This window comes from Dermacentor variabilis, chromosome 9, assembly GCF_050947875.1.
Source record: "Dermacentor variabilis isolate Ectoservices chromosome 9, ASM5094787v1, whole genome shotgun sequence".
Taxonomy (NCBI): domain Eukaryota; kingdom Metazoa; phylum Arthropoda; class Arachnida; order Ixodida; family Ixodidae; genus Dermacentor; species Dermacentor variabilis.
Window position 1 is genome coordinate 86947214 of NC_134576.1, and position 19135 is coordinate 86966348.

Below are 19135 nucleotides of genomic sequence, written 5' to 3' on the forward strand. Positions count from 1 at the left end.
TGAAATTCATTGCCTTAGCACGCGTCCAAATCTCCCTGTTTACTGCAGGCACTGCTCTTTCAGTTGCATGCCCCTGCCTTTCAACCTCTGGCACCGTGCACACTGAGATTTGAACTTCGTTTCAAACATTCCGCAGGTCGCTAACCCATTTGGCTGTTCGCTTCGCGATTTCTGTCCCCCCGTCCTTGCAGCATGTCAATCACACAGCCCGTTGTCCCCACTAGGTGCTTGTCTTCCATGGTGTCCCGCACTTGTTGCTTGGCTTTCGCTATCACGATTCCCTAATCCCTTGACAGTGTCATGGCGCGCCATCCTCGTGGCCTCTCTGCTACTGCTAAAGCTCAATTCGTTTGTGCGTTGAAGAACGATTCCAGTAACGAATTCAAAGTTAGAGTCACCGCAGTTTGCCAGGTTACTTACCAGGTATTGAGGTTTCGTCCATCGAAACGGGTGTGATCGTACCATATCCACATTTGCACCGCGGACCCTTTCCTTGCCCCAGCCTGTTTGTTTTCTCAAACGCCACCTTACCTTTTTCACACACCCTTTACTACGGCGCCTGCATGCTTTCACCCATTTCCAACTACTTACCCCTCCGTCCTTCAGCTACCGGGTTTCTCCCGAAATGAAACAGAGGGAAGGTGGGATGGCGGAGAGGAGGAACTGAGTGCGCCCAATCGGAGTCGCCACATTCGGCCCGCCAAGAACTATAGAACCATAGGCAGCCTCTGCGGGACGCGCACTCAAGGTTAGCTCGACTACCGCATTCGCTGCTCGACAGACGGGTTGCCGGGGGTGTAGGGCCCGATATCAGGAGTGCGTACGCGTGCGGGCAAGACAGCCATGCAGACCCGGTCCCGCACCAGCCGTAAACGCGACGGTACGCCCGCTCGCCCTAGCCGCCTTGCAGCAAAGAGGCGCTGCCCGTGCTGCGACGACGGCCCGACCAATAACGTGACGGGAAACGTTTCCTTGCAACGCAGTCTGTCCGGCTGCCCGCGAAGCACCAAGCCCAAGAAGGCCGCCGCCGGACGGGAGGACAAGCCCGACGCCGAGCCGCTGCGGTGAGTACACACGCCGCTTGCATTCTGCTTCACTCGGTTCGCACTTCTCGATTAGTTGAACGTCTGCGCAAACTCGTATAAACGTAGAATTATGCGAGTTATGCCAAAGAGCCATTCGCCTTTGGAACAATCTTCCTAACGCCATCGCTTATGAGAGTGAACAGGAAAATGTCCGGCATCTTCTAACAACGCCTTTTTCAAACTCTACGTAACCTAGCGTGTTATTTTTTCTTTAGTTTCCCGTTATTATTGTGCTACTACCCCTTAAATACTGTTTTCTTATAGTCAAATATTGTCCCGCTCGCTCTGTAATTCTATTGGTCATATTTTACTTTGTGAAAGTTCCTCTCGCGTTCAAAACATTCCCCTGAACATCCCTCCTTGTGAAACTCACCTCTCGCGTTCAAAAACATTCGGTTTGTCCTTTGTACAATTTTAACACCACATTACTGTATGTTAGCGCATTTCTCATACTGTATTTTTGTATATGTATTCACATATGTATTCTAATTATTGTATAATCTTTGAGTGTACTCTTCCCCATTACACAATGCCTCTAGGGGCCTGTAAGGTATCTTTAAATAAATAAATAAATAAATAAATAAATAAATAAATAAATAAATAAATAAATAAATAAACACATGAGGCAGCTTTGACTGCAAACCTATGGTCGATGCGGGAGGAATCTCGCGTGGCGTTCATGTTCGTAACGCGCCACCGTTTTGCTGTTTTGAACATCTTTCATCCTTTTCTTTTTTTCCTGCGGGAACAAGGAGTTTCATGCTAGAGTACTAGAATTAAATCTCGCGATGTAGTGTACGAGTACGGCACTGTAGGCCAGTGGGAGAATTGTCCCTCGTACGGACTTTCAGCGCATTTCTACTCCTCTTGGTCTTTGAACAGCCGCCTTGAGGTTAAGTTGTCGCGATAAATGCAATAACATTTATTTCCGCGGTGTCTGCGCAATTATACGCCGCCATACATTTCCGCCTGGTTAGCTTGTCATGAAATTATATGTATAGGGATAGTAGCCTGTCATTATCTTCCCATTGTCTTCGGTTTCTAATAGACCATCCTTTTATTATGAACCAGCGATTGTGTCTTAAGTGTCACATTACCTGACTTACTACATCAATATGTATATGAACGTCGAATCTAGTGAACTATTCTTTCACATTTATATTCTCACTCCTTTGGAGGAAAAAGAGCCATCACCAGATGAGAAAGTGAAGGGCAAACTTGCTTTGCTTTAATTTTCGCGCCAGGGCCTTAACGCCGGTACACCAATATGGCGTCGCTGATTTTAAAGCATATTCTCGTAGTTTGGCCATTGTTTTGGGGCTGGAAACGTTCTCGAAGCTTGCTAGGATGGCTCCAGGATATAACGTGAACCTCCTTTATCGATAAACAGTTAAACTATAGACCCGATGACGCGTTATCAATATACGTGACGTCACGGTAATCTGGCCTGGGAAGAAGCGCTTGTCCTCGTTTTTCTTGCGTCCCTTGTCCCTGCTTCGCGCTGTACCACAGAATGTAAAATGGAAAACCAACTAGCCCCAACCATCACGCTTCTAAATGGGAACTTCAAGGTGGCTCCGCCATGTGCCCGTCTTTTCTTTTTTTTTTTTTTCGTCTTTCCTGGCCTTACCGAGGCTCCTCCCGGGGCAAGTGAAACCGTTCTACTACTACGGGAACATAATCCACTTAACGCGGTATTTTAAACGTCTTAACGTTAAGCCTGAATGTTCCTTTCCACCTCCCATTGCGCTGCCTATGTCTGGATTCCTTTAAAGTTTCTTTGTTACCCTCCCCGTTTCGGAGCCGCAAGTTAGCATTCGCAGAACACAGCGATTTTACACGCTTCGAGGCTGCCGTATTGGCTCCTACTTATTTTGTTCTGATGATCTCTTTCTCTACATGGCATATAGAGGACCTTGCTCCCAGAAGGTGACTACCGATTGCGGACATTAATGCCAAGCTATTGGGCGTTGCTTTAGTTTGCAGCAGATAATCCTGAGACCTTTCAGTATACCTATGGCCTGTTCAAGTCTTCCGATTCGATGCAAGTCACCTAAGCTGCAGTTTTCTCAGATATCCTTCGTCAATCCACATTTTTGATCCTCTCTAATCTAGCATTTCGAATGCTTCTTGCAAACGTGCAGTGAGTTAAAGGAATTATGTTGCGTCACTTTCCCCGACGCGCTTTTTCACTGGCATTCTTTCCCTCGTGGATGTGAACCGTGTAACGGTGCGATCCCTGTAGTTATCTTGTAGCATACATAATAATTCACGTACACACTTCTCACTCCTTGGTTATGCAGTGTCTATAAGGCTGCTTGTTTTTTTTTTTTTTTTCGGGAGAATAACATCTCTTTTCGTTTAGCCTACAAAGTCCGTTATAGGAGTGGCTATTTCCCCGGATAACTCGGTAACCTTATTGGTGATACATAAGGTTGATCTGTGGCTACATATCCTCTCTGAAAACCAGTTTCAACTAAAGTAATCTTACTTCCATTCAACATAAAATTACCCCACCGAACATCTTACGCAGCACTGTTAGCTAGCAGCTCTACGGATGTGCGACCATGTCCTCCCATGTGCACAGGCACAAGCGGGCGCTGCTTATCGTTTCTTCGTTCTGGCTTCAATAGTAGCTCTGGTAGGGTGAACAGCAACGCCACCTTAACTTAGACGTTGAATGCGACTAGAATACATAAAGCTCTCTTGCAATGACAAGCTACCTGAAAGTTAGTTTGCGGCTTTAAAGGCGTCACTAGCGACTTCGTCGTTTTCCTTCGTCTGGAATAACATAAATCACCATAACATTTCTGTGATGTTGAGCAAATCACTTCAATATGTCGAATTGAGAAACGCGCTTAGCCCATCCATATACGTATTGCAGTTTACGGAATACCCAGACACCGAGGGTATGGAAGGCAGCAGCAGCGATGGCAGTGACATCTTGCTTCTTTGAAACAAAGAACGCCAGGAACATTTCTTTTTGTGCTTCATACTTTTCTTTTGGGGGGAAAGGACCCACTAGCCATTCATGATTAAGTTGTTGACTGCGCTTTCTCGCAAGTAACGGAGCAGCGAACAATCCGTCGTTCCAAAAGCTTTGTTTCATCTGTTTTGACTCAACGTCACCAGATGGCGCCACCATTGTCGCCGTTCACGTCTCCGGCGTTCCACAAGTGGTAATGTGCCCACAGACAAGCCTCTTTAAAGAGGTTAAGTCTGTCCGTATGCGTGTTACCCTTTACGGAATACCGGTTTACCGGAGACGTGGATGGTAGTAGGATGCAGTATATAACAACGCTAGTAGGGACATCTTGTGGCGCTTTGTCCACTCACATCACGATAGAGACGTTTTGTCCAACCACCAAGCTTTAGTGACGGAACGTCGATGATTACGTCACCGCCAACCATTTACTCTAGCAGTTAGGTTAAGTGTGGAAGGTCACATCAGTATGAGCTAAAATGCTCTCTTTTTAAATTCCGCGCCACAAAATGCATGCCGCCACCAAACCGACCGCTCACGTTTATGCCTCCTGTTTTCTGGTATTCCGTGAACCGTGCATTATACGGGCAAGCTGAAACTCTCTTTTAATACGAAACTCTTTTAATACGGTGAGCGCAGAGGCTCAACCTAGGACATCCAAGCAGCTTTGTAAACGGCGGTTCGTGAGTCGTGAAGAACGTTGCGTCGTTGTAACGCTCGCTCACATCGTTTTTTTTTTTTCGCTAACACGCACGCACTCACATGCGCGCGCTGTATCGGCTGCCTCTCATAACCCCCAGAGTCCTGCCTGACGGAAGTTTGTTTCTTGCTCTTGGGTCCTAGGTTGAGCATGTGCGTACAGTCACCCACGCTCGATTACCACTCACCTCCGACCAGCGACAGCTTTTGTTGGAAGGCAGACCGATCCCAAGGCAAAAGGTACAGCACACCGTTTCTGCATCTCTACTAATAGTTTTTTTTTCGCTTGTTCTATATGCGAACTTGTGCAACGTGCCTATAACGCCCTTCTACATCTTGCGCGAGAAGAACCGGGAAGAACGAGGGACTCGACGTAAAGGGTTTTAGCGTAGCGGGGAAAGTCGCGACGATGGAGACATCTTGTGCCACTGTGATCAACCAGAATGCGCTAGGAACTTCCTTGTGGCAGACCGCTCTCATCTTACAACAGGAGAGAGTGAAATGCGTTCGGGATGATTGCTGTAAGCACTTTTGCAGCTGCAAGCAAGTGGAAGACAGCTTCGTGCCCAATGATTTTGGTCACGTGTATGGCTTTACGTGTTTGGTTATACGTGTACTCTAGTAGTTCTCCACTATACCAGAACTCTCTTATCAAGAAGCTGTCATACAAGGCCGGAAAGCACCGAAGCTAAGAAAGTGGGAAAACACAACTAACTTATGTTCTAATAGGAGATACCAGCAAACTTCAAAGTAGAAAAAATCTAGAAGCAGACATAGACAACGTGACAGGAAGGTGGCAGGTATTCTCCTATTATAACCTTGTACCAACTAGGCCAACAAGCCACCCTCATTAACTTATGTTCAACTGAAATTTCTGTAAGAAACGTAGGGGACCATAAATTTGGGGGGGGGGGGGGTGAGGTTTATCTGTGTCTTGGCACTTGCCATAGGAGCTCAGTCTCGAGCCTCATGACACCGCGGCTCTAGCAGCGGCAAATAGTAATAGTTCCTTATGGTTATGATTGAAATTATAGTCAAATTTATACCCGTTCGCCAGGGTGTTCGCAGCAGATCGTACTGTAACGCTCTGTTTTTTTTTCGGGTGTAATAGTACTTAGCAATGTATACGACCAAGCAGATGGAATATTCGTTGAGGTCATATCGCAACTGGTATTAATAGTTGCACTATTACAAGGTGAGACACTCGAACATAGCGTGTGTTCTCTCCTGTAATGTGGAAAGATCTTCGAGCGTTTACCACCTGAAACCTGGTGGCAAACGGCAGATGCCATCAGCCCAATGTATGTTTGTATATGCAGTAAACCCTCGTTATAACGAAATCAGCGGGACATGAACAGCGCTTCGTTATAAGAGGCATTTCGTTACAATATTAGGTTCTGCATAGTCATAGTAGAACGGAATGTAAAATCCGACAGCACAGGAGCTTGTAAAATGTATGCTGAAATACATAACGCAGTCATTGGGAAAGGAACCTAATTTCTTATAGCGGAATTTTGTTAAAAGCGGAAGGGCTCTAACGCATCACAGTAGAACAGGCTTGTAAAACGTATATGAAAACACGCCCGCTCTCGGCAGTGGAGACATGCCAGCGGAGAACATGTGCTGACCTCACTGAGCAGGTGTCTGGTTTGTCATAACACCATACAGTTACACCGAAGGAGCTCCCGCCACGTGGTGGAGTGACCTTCGTAGGTTTATACCACTTACACCGTGTTTTACACGAAAACACGCAAAGGGCCATCGCGGATGCATCACTGTGTGGTTTTATGGCCTCGCAATGCGTACTAGTCGTACTCGGCGCCACTGCACGTCGAAAAATCGTGTCTAAGATGCATGCACACCTGTCGGGGCCCCGAAAGTCTTCGAATAAAGCGATTTCATTATAGCGAGGGCTTACTGCACCAAGTTTCATTTCCTATGGATGCTGGAGCCTTGCTTGAATAACGCCCGCTTTGTGTGGTGTAACGTGACTAACATGCTTCTCGCTTTGCGAGCTCTCAGTGTGTCGATCTCTAACAACGCACGGTCTTGAGCTTGACTAACCATAACCATGCTTTCTTTCTTTTCCTTCCACTCCTTAACTATCCTCGTGTCTGCACACCGCACGACGCCCTCCTCCCTAAACTAACATCCCCACTTGTGCCTTCGTTTCCCGTACGAACCCTACAGCTGTCCCATCCCGGGCTGCGATGGCTCAGGACACGTGACTGGAAAATTTCAATCTCACCGAAGGTACCGTGTCGCTCACGTTCTCTCCTTGCTCTTTCTCAAGCATGCAGTGTTTGTCAAAAGTGCACCAGCCGCCGCGCACCTTGCGAAAGATATCGCCGAGCCACATGGAGCTTCTGGGGCACGCCTGTCGTCGCCTTGAAAGCTTTTAAATGAGTACTAGCATGGCATTTTCAACTTTACATACCTTGCGTTAAACGAAGCTGTTCTACTTTGTAAACATAGAAAAAATACAGGCAAGCCTCATGGCGCCCTTAATATGCCGTAATCTACGAACCCCTTTCGGTTTCGTTTCCCATGAGGCACATGTGTCATGACGCGTAAAGTGGTCACCTGGGAGCAGAAAAGCGTGATGTCGTGGCACTCGCTCCAGCTCACGTTGTCTGCTATGGCGCTACTCGTTGCAAAGTCTGATGTAGCTGCACAGAGGCAAGTCATTACTGACACATATTTTGTACAAACACTACCGAACACTCCTCGTTCGTAAAACAACGGCACGCAGAGCAAGATTCACTGAAGTGGTGTAGTAATAAGGCTACGTGCGATTGTGTGCTCATATAAAAAATTTAATAGTGAAGATCGCTTTTATTTCGGCTCCGCGTGCGGCAGCAGCAGCGATCGCAGTAGCTGAGCGAGCCGCTATGTCATGACGCGTTCACCTCCCTGGTACGGAAACTGGTTCCAAGAAACAAGTATTGTAGTAAATTCTTCAGAGCACTCTGATGCTTGCCAGTATGTTTCCTACGGTTGTCTCGACAATTCGTTTCACGCGTCAGAAAGCCAAGAAAAAAATAGAGTGGCGGTCGAAAATGGTATGTCAGTACTCCTTTAACATAAACCTAAAGAGAAATGATAAGGCAAGCATGAAAGATTATGGAAATTGCATGTTGTCATACATGACCCGTCGCGTTCCAGCATAAGTTTTACAATGTCATCGATCGTAGCTGTAAATAACGATTTGTTGTGTTGCCCAGAATCGAGTAATTGCAGCAGGGATCAGTGAAATCAGGAAATATTAGCCACAAGCTTCTGCTTCTGTATAACAACAGGCCGCGAGCAACCGCGTTGTAACGTAAAGTGATAACCAGGCACCGATATAGGAGAGCGTTTTGAATACAGCGCTCACGTACGACCGAAACTGAAACTTGCCTCTGGGACAGGGCGTGCTCCTATCAACTGCTGAAGCGCTGTTGCCATCGCAAGGCGATCATGGCGCTGGCGTCGTATTTACAAACGCCAGTGGAGACGGGTGTTGTTGGCCGTCTCGTGTGTCTGCGTTTTTAAACCGTGTTTAAACTGCTGTGTCGATGTTGAGGAGTTGAATCTGTGACAACTTTCACCTGCTACCGAGCCAATGTGAGTGAGGATGCTGACCAACATTGACCGCTAACTTCGTCTCCGAAGTGCGCGTCTCGTCAAAACACGCCTTTTATTTAGTCACTCTCAGCTCGCTACTTTTTTTCGCACGCCTCTTAGTTGGGCTTTCTTCTTTGTCCAACTCACGTAACGTGCTTACGTTTAGCATGCGGCATGCCTGCCCCGCTGTCATTTGCTGTTTTGTTGAGCGGAGCGTCTGCTTCGCTGCAGTCATTTGACTGTGACAGCCTAAACAGGGAATGCATCGACTGCTAAATTCGTCACGATATGTCTTTTACAATATTTGTCGTTTCGATGTAAATAGTATCTGTATTCCTAGATTGTATGTAGTGTTATGATTCCTCACGTGCGAGTTCTTGTGTGTTTGTGCTTTTCGTAGTATCCCTGCGGGAACAGGCGCCCATTATTTCTCTTTTTATGTACATATAGAAGTTGATTCGTTCAGTCTCCCTTGATATCGTTGTTTTTATATTAAGTGACATGTGCGCTGCCCTGCAGTCTTCCTTGCTGCCCTCAAAGACAGCGTTAGCGTTATACATAAGTGTTGCACTATTTCATGTTGCGAGGTTTCAGGTACTCTGTTGCCCTCAGACTAGCCATATTTTTTCTTATGTGTGTGCAGTCTGAAATAAACAATAACTTGTTTTAATCGCTGAATGCCAATTCGCAATACGGGTGTCATACGGCGCACTTTTGATCGCGGTCGAGCCAATCGCAGTCGAGAATTTCGATCCGGATCTGCCCCGATCGCGATGAGAAGTGTTCGTGGGACACCGGTACGAGATCAGTCGTAGCCACAAGGCGGGCGTGCTGCCCTCTCTTCAAAATTTGTAGCAACAAGCTGAACGCTCGCGTTCGTTACTGGAACAGCAGTGAAAGAGTTTTTGACCGAACAGCTAACCTGCTGTACGTCGAAGTTGTGTGCGCCATGTTCAGGACAACATTGAAGTATCAACCTTAAACTACTGCGCACTGACAAATTTGCTTTAAGAATCTACTTCCCTAATGTTCCGCGGGCGTGTTGCGATTTGAAATGGCGTCAGATGGCTCTTACCAAAATGCAAATGTGCTTGTAAGTGCAGCAATAGGACCAACTTAATTGTCAGTTAGACTATAGATCTGACATATTTTCTTAAATTTTTCAGACAATTTGGAATGTGAAATGCTGCATTACGCATGCATTTAGATCCCTACGGTGGTTCTCTAACTATTCACTATCTTCTAACAGCCATTGCCTGTTAAATCGATGGCGTCAGTTTACTTTGTTTTTATATCAAGAGGGCCAGTGATCCTGTCACAGGAACAGGGCCCAGAAAAGAACTGCTGACTCAGTCAGGAAATGGCTGGTAACTGGCTTGGAACGCTTAGGCATTGGTCTGTGAATTCTGTACGTCATTTTCCTTTTGTATTTAATTATAATTTACCATTTGCCTTCTGCAGCGCTTCTGGATGTCCGCTGGCGAACCGGAGCAAGTTGAGGCATGAAGTTGTTGGTGTTGACGGAAGGCCTATTAAGACAGAAGGTGCTAGGTAAGTGTCTGTATTAGTCCTGAACATGCCTACACATTGTAGACAGGAATAATAAAATGCTAAACAGAACACAGGAAGCAGATCAACCTCGTAAGGAGTCGTGGTTTTAAATACTAGACAGAAAATGCAGGCACAGAAGGAATCAAAAGGACACTAAAGATGCCTCTTGTGTCAGTGTTTTGTGCACCTAACTTTTCAAACCAAGGAAGTGTTAAATTTTTATTTGTTTGTATGGGGGCAGAAATCTAGCAAGGCCAGGTGCATGTAAGCATCATGAAATAATGCCTTGATAACTTTCCTAAAGCTCTCTGCAGTGAAATTTTAGACCATTAAGAAGCATAGCTTCAGAAATTGTAGATATAAAGCAACCTTTGTGCACACCTTTACGACTGGTATATGAATGGATGTGTTGCAACGAGCTTGCTAAAATGAGTATTTTCGGCGCCGTAAAGGGGAGGGGGGGGGGGGGCAGGAATGCTGACATTATGGATCACAGAAAATGACACTTGGCCTAGAACATTGAGTTCTTCACCACTGCTAGGTCAACAGTGGTGAAGGGATGGTTCTTTTCCCGTAACGGCCACAAAAATAAACAACTTGTGCGTGTGCTTTCAGTCGGTGATCGATTTTTATTGAACAGCAGAATAGGTCAATGCACAGGCTACACAGTGTGCACTGCTATTTGGCACTGGAGAGTAAACAGTCAGTGTCATACCTTCATCAAAATTAAAGTGCCGGGCAGACATGCTGACCACAGACAGCATATTTCTGCTATTAAACGAGCCTAAAGACTTCTAAAATTGCAACACTGCAGCTTACTGGCCTCAAATGTCATTGCCACTCTATTGTTCCTGGGAGCCAGCTGCCATGGTGGCTCGGTGTCTGTGGCATTGTGTTATCAAGCACGAGGTCACAGGTTCGATCCCGGCTGTGGAAGCAGCATTCCGATGTGTGTAGAATGCAAAAACACTCATTTACACATTAAAAAATGCAAGGTGTTAAAAATAAATACGGACTCTCTCACTGCGGCATGCCTCATGATTGGACCATGGTTTTAGCACATAAAACCCGATAATCAATTGGTTTCGTGGAGCTGATCACCTTAGCTTTGTGAGGCCAGTTATCTGATGCTGCATTATTTACGTGTGTTGCAGCTGTCCGACCCCCGGGTGCGACGGGAGCGGGCACGCCAACGGAAGCTTCCTGACCCACCGCAGCCTGTCGGGCTGCCCCCGGGCCACGCAGGCCATGAAGAAGGCCAAGATGGCTGCTGACGACCCCAAGCCTCAGCCAGGTACTCATTACTTTCGAGTAGTTTACTTGGAATGTGGTGTGGTGCAAACCACATTACTGGCATCGTGCCGCATTTAGTGTACAGTTAATGTATTACAGTGGCTTGCGTTTTAAAGTGAAGCTTTCTTTTAGCATGCTAGATCGTTCACATCGGTGTGCTGTTTAATTCATTGTTTCATCCTCGCACCAGGGCACCCTGCCACACGCCATAAAGGTTGATTGAGGGAGCTATTTGAGAACCATTGTGTCCACAGCTACTGGGTCCTGTTGTCGTCCTGTAGAACAGCTCGCACACAGTATAGCACACGTTTAATGAATCAGCTTATACAGCCATCTCTGCATGCCCTGCAGATGTGCTGGTGATTGGCTCTGTTGTCTGTGGAATTATGCAATGAAACGGCGAAGGGTACCCAGATATACACACTGCAACAAATACAGTATATTTCTGTTAATTCTACTCCAGTTAATTTGATTTTTTTTAATGCAATCCTAACTGTAGGTCCCAGCCGGCGCCCATGTATGTCTGTGGGCCCAAACTTTCATTACTTCTTTCCTAAATGTGGCTTTCACCGGATAATGCAAACTTGATTGATCTGCATATATGTCATCTCTCGTCGAAAACGCTCATTTTCGGTATGCCCTAGGAAGATTTTCAATTAATAGCTGTAGATCGTGATGTCTGATTATGGTATTTACCCGACTGTAACGCGCACTTCTTTTTCTTTCTTTTTTTCCAAGAAAATTGGGCTGAGAATGGCCCTGAATCGGATATGAAAGAAACATCGCCTTCGCAGTGTTTGTGTGTTTTATCGCATAACACGGAAGCATTACGGCAAAGCTGACTTTAGAACACTGACTGCCATTGTGCAACGCACATTAAACCTTTGCCCATTTTTCTGGTTAAGAAGTCGGCTGTTCTTTACATTTCTACTTTGTTTAGGAGCTATAATGTCATTTCTGCATTAGTTTCCTACTTTGGACCCAGAGAAAGCAGGCATGTGTCTGATTGGGGGCGCCCCAGAATCAGATAAATACTACCAAATGAAATAGTAGTATGTTTTCGCTTCTTTTCTGCATCTCGTTTAACTATACCCACCGGACAATTTGATCACACTTATTGATTTCACCGGGGTCGAACTAACAAAAGTCAACTTTATATCTGTTCCATTGCTTGATTTTTTTAATCAACCGAAGCTTTCTATTTCCTAAGCATTTCTCCACAAATGTTGCCTTCAGCAGTACCGTGGATATGAGTGGTACAGTACCCAAGAGGCATTAGAGGGACTTATTTTAGAACGTTGGCAAAGTTTCACCACAGACAGTAAGATTGCATGGAACTAGTACGTGAGGACAGCTTTGCATTGTCGCAAATTTTCGTCGCTCTTAAACAGGAAAATACTGCTTGTGAGCTCAAGGCTTTACATCCAGTGCACGTAGCAAAGAGGAATACGATACAGTTATCTTTGTTCTAATAATTACGTGCTTAGTCAAACCTTTGCTTGTGCTCAACCTTTGGAGCTAACCTGAACATTTGCAATTTACATTTCACTCCCAGGTAGTTTATTTTAGTGTCGTGTACAGCCGTGAGCACAAGTTTGGTGACCAGGGTATCAGCAGCGAAATTTAAAAAATTTCTAGCACAGTTATGCAATGTGGAGTTGCTTCAGTATATTATGTTGGTTGAACACACGGACTCAGGCTGCACCACTTTATTCCAGCTAACATGCTTAGTCTGCAAAAAAAAAAAAATAAGGAATCTTTTGCTGGCAGTACCATTGGTCTCTAAAGCTTTTGCTGACATGGCACATCAAAAGCACCATTGTTTTTTTTTTTATTCACATGTTTCTTTGCACCAACCAACATCACTTGCCTGCCTATGTGCAGAGCCGGGACCAGTTGTAGCTGGAATGCCAGGAGGGGTGCCTGGCATGGATAACGATGCGGACATCCGAGCGCTGGAGGAGGAGATCCTGGAGCTGCAGGAGTACAATGCCAAGGTGGAGTCTGAGATGATCCGCCTGCGCACGGACATCACCCAGATGGAGCAGCAAATTCGCATGACCGAGAGGGTGAGCGGCAGCGCCTTCTCGTGCCACACATGATGAACTTTCAGTTCTTGCGGGCAGCACAGTGAATGACAAGAATGGAAATGATGGGGATAACAGTCAATATGTAAGAGGCAAACACAAACTGCTTTATGAATGTGGGGGTGATAACACAGCCAGTACCCCATTTTTCGAACTCCCTAGGGGACACGAAAACATCCAAAAATATTGTGCAGTCCAAAAAAAATAAATGCAGAGCTTTTACTGCCTTCAAGGGCTCAAGTCGCCACAGTTACATAAAATAGCTCCGAAGGCTTGCCAGTACAATCAATAGGTGTCTCGGTGCCTGTACTGTGACAAGAGATGGCAGGTGCACGTATGTATAATAAAGGAATAGATATTGTGTCCTGTGACAGCTGTCCCGTGTCAGGTGGCCTCTTTCCACTTGTATGTTTCACCGCTATACACTGCGTATGTTTGACCACGTGACACCATTGTATTGCGGTGAAACGGATGTTTGGCAACTGGCATCTTGCAACGTGTGTGTGGCCCTTGCCATGCTTTCTGTGCTCCGAAGCCATCGGCAAGGATGACAAAGATGGAGTTGGTGCCATTGCTGACAGCAGTGAATCCTTTCAACAAAAAGCATGGCACTGAACAGCAGAAAGCTTCGTAGCGAATATCATACCAGCTTGGCCTGGCGTTGCCGCAGTGGCTACCCCTGCCACCACATCACCGTCCAAGGGCGCTGGCTTGAGGCTGCAGGATAATCAAAATTGCAGTGGTGGTTGCTTCGATTAATGCCATTTCAGACTTGCACTCACAGCAAAATGTCCATAATATCGGATGGTGAAGGGTTTCAGCATCCAAAATTCCAGACATTCTTATACATTTGCTCTGTGGGGTACATGGTGGTGCTGTGAAGGTGCCCCAATTATCGGGCATGTCTGAAAAGTCAAGCGTTCGAAAAATATGTCCATGGAGGCAGATGTGTGACATCTTTGCAACTGCAGGCATCACACACTACGTAAACTTAGAAGCAGGCAGCTGTCCAATAAACCTTCGTAGGCTACAGCATGGTATCAAGGCTGCCGAAGTCTATGCCCTAGAATATGCAGTGTGATTCATAGAACAGATAACAACTGGTCTGCGGAAACGAACATTCTGGCAATGCCAATGAAAAGGAAAATACAGATGGAGGCTTCAAAATTTTGGATGGAGCAATGAGATAAGAAACATTCGGAGGTACTGCTGTAAAAATGGGATTGCTAAAGAGCATTAGGGACAGCGTTTGTCCTACAGCAAGCTTCATTTTAGTGATCATCCTTGTTACTCTCTTCCACAGATTCCAATATTGTGTTTTCTTCCTAGTTGGACACCATTTGGGCAGGACACTTATTTGTAAGGCCGGAATGGGATTGTTTGTAGCACTACTGGCAGTCCATTATAAACCTACCAGAGAAATTATTTTGTGAGGCTAACCCCCGTATTCAGACATGCGCCTTAACTTAAAGCCTCTACTTCACTTGTTCAAGCTCGGCACAAGGCAGTGCTTGACGTGAACATGCCCAAGACACTCATTGTATTTTTTTTAGTGCATTCATGTATGGTGTTGTCTTGAGCCAAGCCTAATCAACTCAAATCATGAATTCGAGTTGAGGTGCCAGCGGGACGGGGATAGGGTGTATGCCGAGTATTGAACTGGCACACTGTAGGCAGGGCCAGCTCAATGCTTCAGAGGCAACTTCTTGAGGCACACATTCTGCCAGTGGATTTTAATACGTAGTTCCTGTCTTGACACTCGATAACAGTGGATGAAATGGCTGCATTTCATGACCCTTGCCCCAAATTTATGGTGACATGATGGCCTCATCTGGACGCAGGACAACCAGGTGCTGTCTCAACGGGCTGGTAGCTTGAACGAGTACTACGACTCGCTGAAGCACAACTTCATCTCGCTGCTCGACCGCATCCCCCAGCTGGAGGAGAAGCCCACGCCGGACAACTTCGACTGCTACCTGAGCCGACTGCAGGCACTCTGCGTGGACAGCACCCACCGGCCGCCAGGGCTCGGGGGACCAAACGGCTCGTCGCCACCAAACGACAGCAACCGTGCCCTCTTCACATCAGTGCGCCAGGCGCTGCACGACTTCACCTTGCCCCTGTAAGTGGCTGCGGCTGCACACTGCAGGGGCTGCGTTCTGTGATGGGAGGTCCCACTTGGGGATACTGCCATGTAGGGAACTAAGATCAAATGTTACACCAGTTAAAACAATTTAAAGCATTAGGTTTGTACATAGTTTTTTGCAACGTGAATAAAATCTGACAGCACCTTTGCACTGTGAAACCACCATGCAGATCCTGGGAAATTGAACATTTCATTGGCTTCTCTCCAACATGTCTGCCCAAAAAACTAGTCATGCCTGTAGAAATAAAGCTTTTTCAAATGTACATCTTTGTAACAAGCCTTGGTTCTCCCTCCACACTTGTTGAATTTGTCTTTGCTCATTTATTTAGTAAATGAATACACTAAGAAAATGGACATGTACGGTCAACACTACTGCACAATAAGCACAGACCTTCTTGCCATTTCTTTAAATTTACTGACCTACTGGTTATACCGTTTGGTCAATATTACCTTGCACTTTAGGGAAATTATTTGGGCTTTAATAATTGCAGATGTTTATATAACAACACACCAAAAGCATCTCCTTACAGGCTTCTGTAGTGCAAACTATCGCAACGCCTGCTGCGGTGGCCCAGTGGTTATGGTGTCCTGCTGCAGAGCATGAGGTCGCATGTTCGACTCCCAACCACAATGGTCTCATTACAGTGGGGTCGAAAAAGAAAAACCCTTGTGTACTTAGGTTTAGGTGCACATTAAAGGAGCCTATATATTGAAAACTAATCGGGAGCCCCCTCCTCTAAAGCGTCCCTCGTAATACACCACGCATAACAAACCCTATAATTTAAACCCATGCGAAATACTTACCAGATACATCTTTAAGGTATCCTGGCCCTCAGAGTTGGATGTCAGTTCAAAAACACTACTTCCAAAGCTCTTGTACAAGCAGCTGCACCAATTTTTCTCGCTGTAGACCAGAATTCTCAGGGCTTTTAGGTGGCGGATATCTTTTGCCAAAGACTGCAGGAACAGCCGGGATTGATGGCCACTATAGCACTCGCCCTGTTCTTCTTGCTTGCTTGCCACTAGCGCTCGCTTGTCATGGCTTTGTCGTCGGCAGTCGCGTCATCTAACCCACACACCATACAAACAGATGGTGACTGGGGTCGAGATTGACCCATTAAAGAGAAATTTCCTTTGTTTCTCTCATTTTTCCTTGCCTTTGTAGAGGGCTTTCACCCAGAAACTCGCATCCTGTACATACTATCGTTTCTGTAATGTAAATCAGAATCTTTTAAACACCACAAGTTCAGCAACTGTGCCACACTCCTATACATCAAAATTCCTGACAATGTGGTCTCGCTCGGACATAATGGCTTAAATGCGTTTGCTCTAAATCCAGGTGCGGGAGTGAAATTATCGGGTCTATACTCCATTCCACACATAGCAGATCATGCTATGCATTTGCTTGCATTTGTGACCGAAAATAGCGTATCATGTACGAGAGAAAGATATTGGCATGTTTCATGCAATTCGATGTAGGATTAAGTCTCAGGATTTTATGTTGCAAAATGTGACACAATTACTATGTGCCGACATCCAGATAGGAATGTTCTTTATTACAAAATGTGCGTAGTGGCAAATTTCTGCAGCCACAGCGCACCAGGTGGGCATAGCAAGTCGCATACTGGAAGCAGAAGGGTGCACAGTACAAGCACATATACAAGCATACATCAAACATAAGCATTCTGTAAGCATTATAAACATAAGCATTTTGTATAATTGCAGTGTGCAATTATATAGAATGTGAGCAATACCAACACGTTTCCAAAGTTGGAGCAAGGATGTCTGTGCTCACTGTGCTGGTTGCTAACATATGTTTCCGTTTGCTTGTTGTGCTCTTTGTGCTTGCCAAAATGTACTGTGGGAGAACCAGTAAATTTGTGAAAATTTCATTGCACAGGAGCTTAATCTGCGCAGCCATGGCCACGTTGTTGGCCAGACCATGTTGAAAAGAAGACAAAGCCGCATCCCATTTTTGTTATGGTCTTAACAGATATCGCCTGCCTCTGGTTAAATTTGTTGTTGACAGAGACACTACATTTCTTTGTACGTTTGCGGAGATTCATCCGAAAATTGCCAAGCGAAACTTGCGTACTTCAGACTAAGCGTGGCACAGTAATAGAGCCATTGCATGCTAAACAGCAGCACTTGTCACACTGTGAGGTCGCAGGATCGAATTCCGGCCACGGCGGCCGCATTTCGATAGCGGCGAAATGCGAAAACACCCGTGTACTTAGATTTAGGTGCACGTTAAAGAACCCCAGGTGGTCGAAATTTCCGGAGTCCCCCACTACAGCATGCCTCATAATCAGAAAGTGGTTTTGGCACGTAAAACCCCATAATTTAATTTTAATTTTTTGTCACACTGATATGAAAGGCTTTATGCCACTGATGGGTGCGTTTGACCACAAGGCACAACAAAACGTCATCACGTTGTAAGAACATTCCAGGGGAGGTATTCTGTAAATTTCTACCTAGTAGACATTTCCGTTTCGACTGCTGCTGAAGTGCTCATTGCCGGGGCTGGGGTATCAGGGAGAAAGAAGTGCACCCCCAGCTAGTTCCTTTCTCACTGGTTCAGCTCCAGCCAACCAGTGGCGACCAAAATTGAAGTCCGTTTATTGGACACTTGCAGAATACTCCCCCGGTTATCTTGGGGCAGCCACAGAAATGAAAGTTGCCAGGTTGGGTCTGTGCCTACTTTCAAATGCAGTCTAGTTATTTTTTTCTTCACAACTAAATGCCATATTAATTCGATTTTAACTCAAGTATAACATGCACATTAGAATAGAGTAAGAAACTAAACTGCGCTAGATTGTATCTAAATCCCACTCCTCAACCTCGAAGCTCCTACTTTTCTGTAATACAAGCACTGGGACTTTGTCATAGCCACTAATGATTGCTGTTATCCGATTCAGACATCACTGTAGCTGTAGGAGCAGATTTTTGAAGTATGAAATTCATGGTGTTTGTTACCATTGAGTGCATTGGCATATTTCATTTATGGCCATGAAAAATTGGGTGTGCATTACAATTGAGGCTGCATTAATAAAATTGAGCAAATGCGTTAACCAGCCCAGCAAAATCTCTGATGTCACAGGGGCATAGTCGACAAATTTCAAGGTTCTGTTTTTTCGAAATTACTGTTTCACCAAACTTCTGGGGAGGTATTCCGTAAGAGCCCACCTTGTGGACATGTCCATTTTATCTGCTGTTTAAGTTCTGACTGGCTGCGCTGGGCTGCGCATCCGTGGCAGCGAGGCGTCACAGCCAATCAGCACTTCAGCAGCAGAGGAAATGGACATGCCCACAAGGCGGACTCTTACAGAATACCTCCCCTGTTGGTCGTAACACTGACTAGCGACAGAGTGAAGCTCTGCGTTGTCGTTGCAGGGCATTTTTCCGCCTTAGGGTCTTCCGACTGGGATACAAAGCTCCAGAGCTTTGTATCCCAGCCACGATGGCCGCATTACACTGGAGGGGAAATTAAAAAACGCCCGTGTCCCGTGTATTGAGGGCAAGTTAAGGATCCCATGGGGGTCAAAATTAATCCGGAATCCTCCAGTACGGCGTGCCTCAATATCGAACAGAGGTTTTGGCACGTAAAAATCTAGAATTCATTCATAGAGCTGTGTAGAGGAAAGCTTTTTCATTGCTCTTTTTATCTGGAAGTGTGTTTGGTAAC

General features: G+C 45.7%; 1 protein-coding gene across 9 annotated transcripts in view; it reads left to right on the forward strand.

Moving 5' to 3' along the window:
• LOC142557054 (uncharacterized) overlaps positions 1 to 19135 on the forward strand; it is a 332986-nt gene that overhangs the window by 310676 nt on the left and 3175 nt on the right. For 6 of the 9 annotated variants that reach the window (XM_075668610.1, XM_075668608.1, XM_075668609.1 and 3 more), the window contains 7 exons: positions 984 to 1064; positions 4912 to 5007; positions 6958 to 7020; positions 9835 to 9924; positions 11079 to 11218; positions 13102 to 13286; positions 15146 to 15426. In XM_075668610.1, coding sequence (XP_075524725.1) covers positions 984 to 1064; positions 4912 to 5007; positions 6958 to 7020; positions 9835 to 9924; positions 11079 to 11218; positions 13102 to 13286; positions 15146 to 15426 — 936 coding nt within the window. The remainder of the gene's footprint in view (positions 1 to 983; positions 1065 to 4911; positions 5008 to 6957; positions 7021 to 9834; positions 9925 to 11078; positions 11219 to 13101; positions 13287 to 15145; positions 15427 to 19135) is intronic. The other 3 variants (XM_075668611.1, XM_075668612.1, XM_075668613.1) reach the window with 3 other exon arrangements.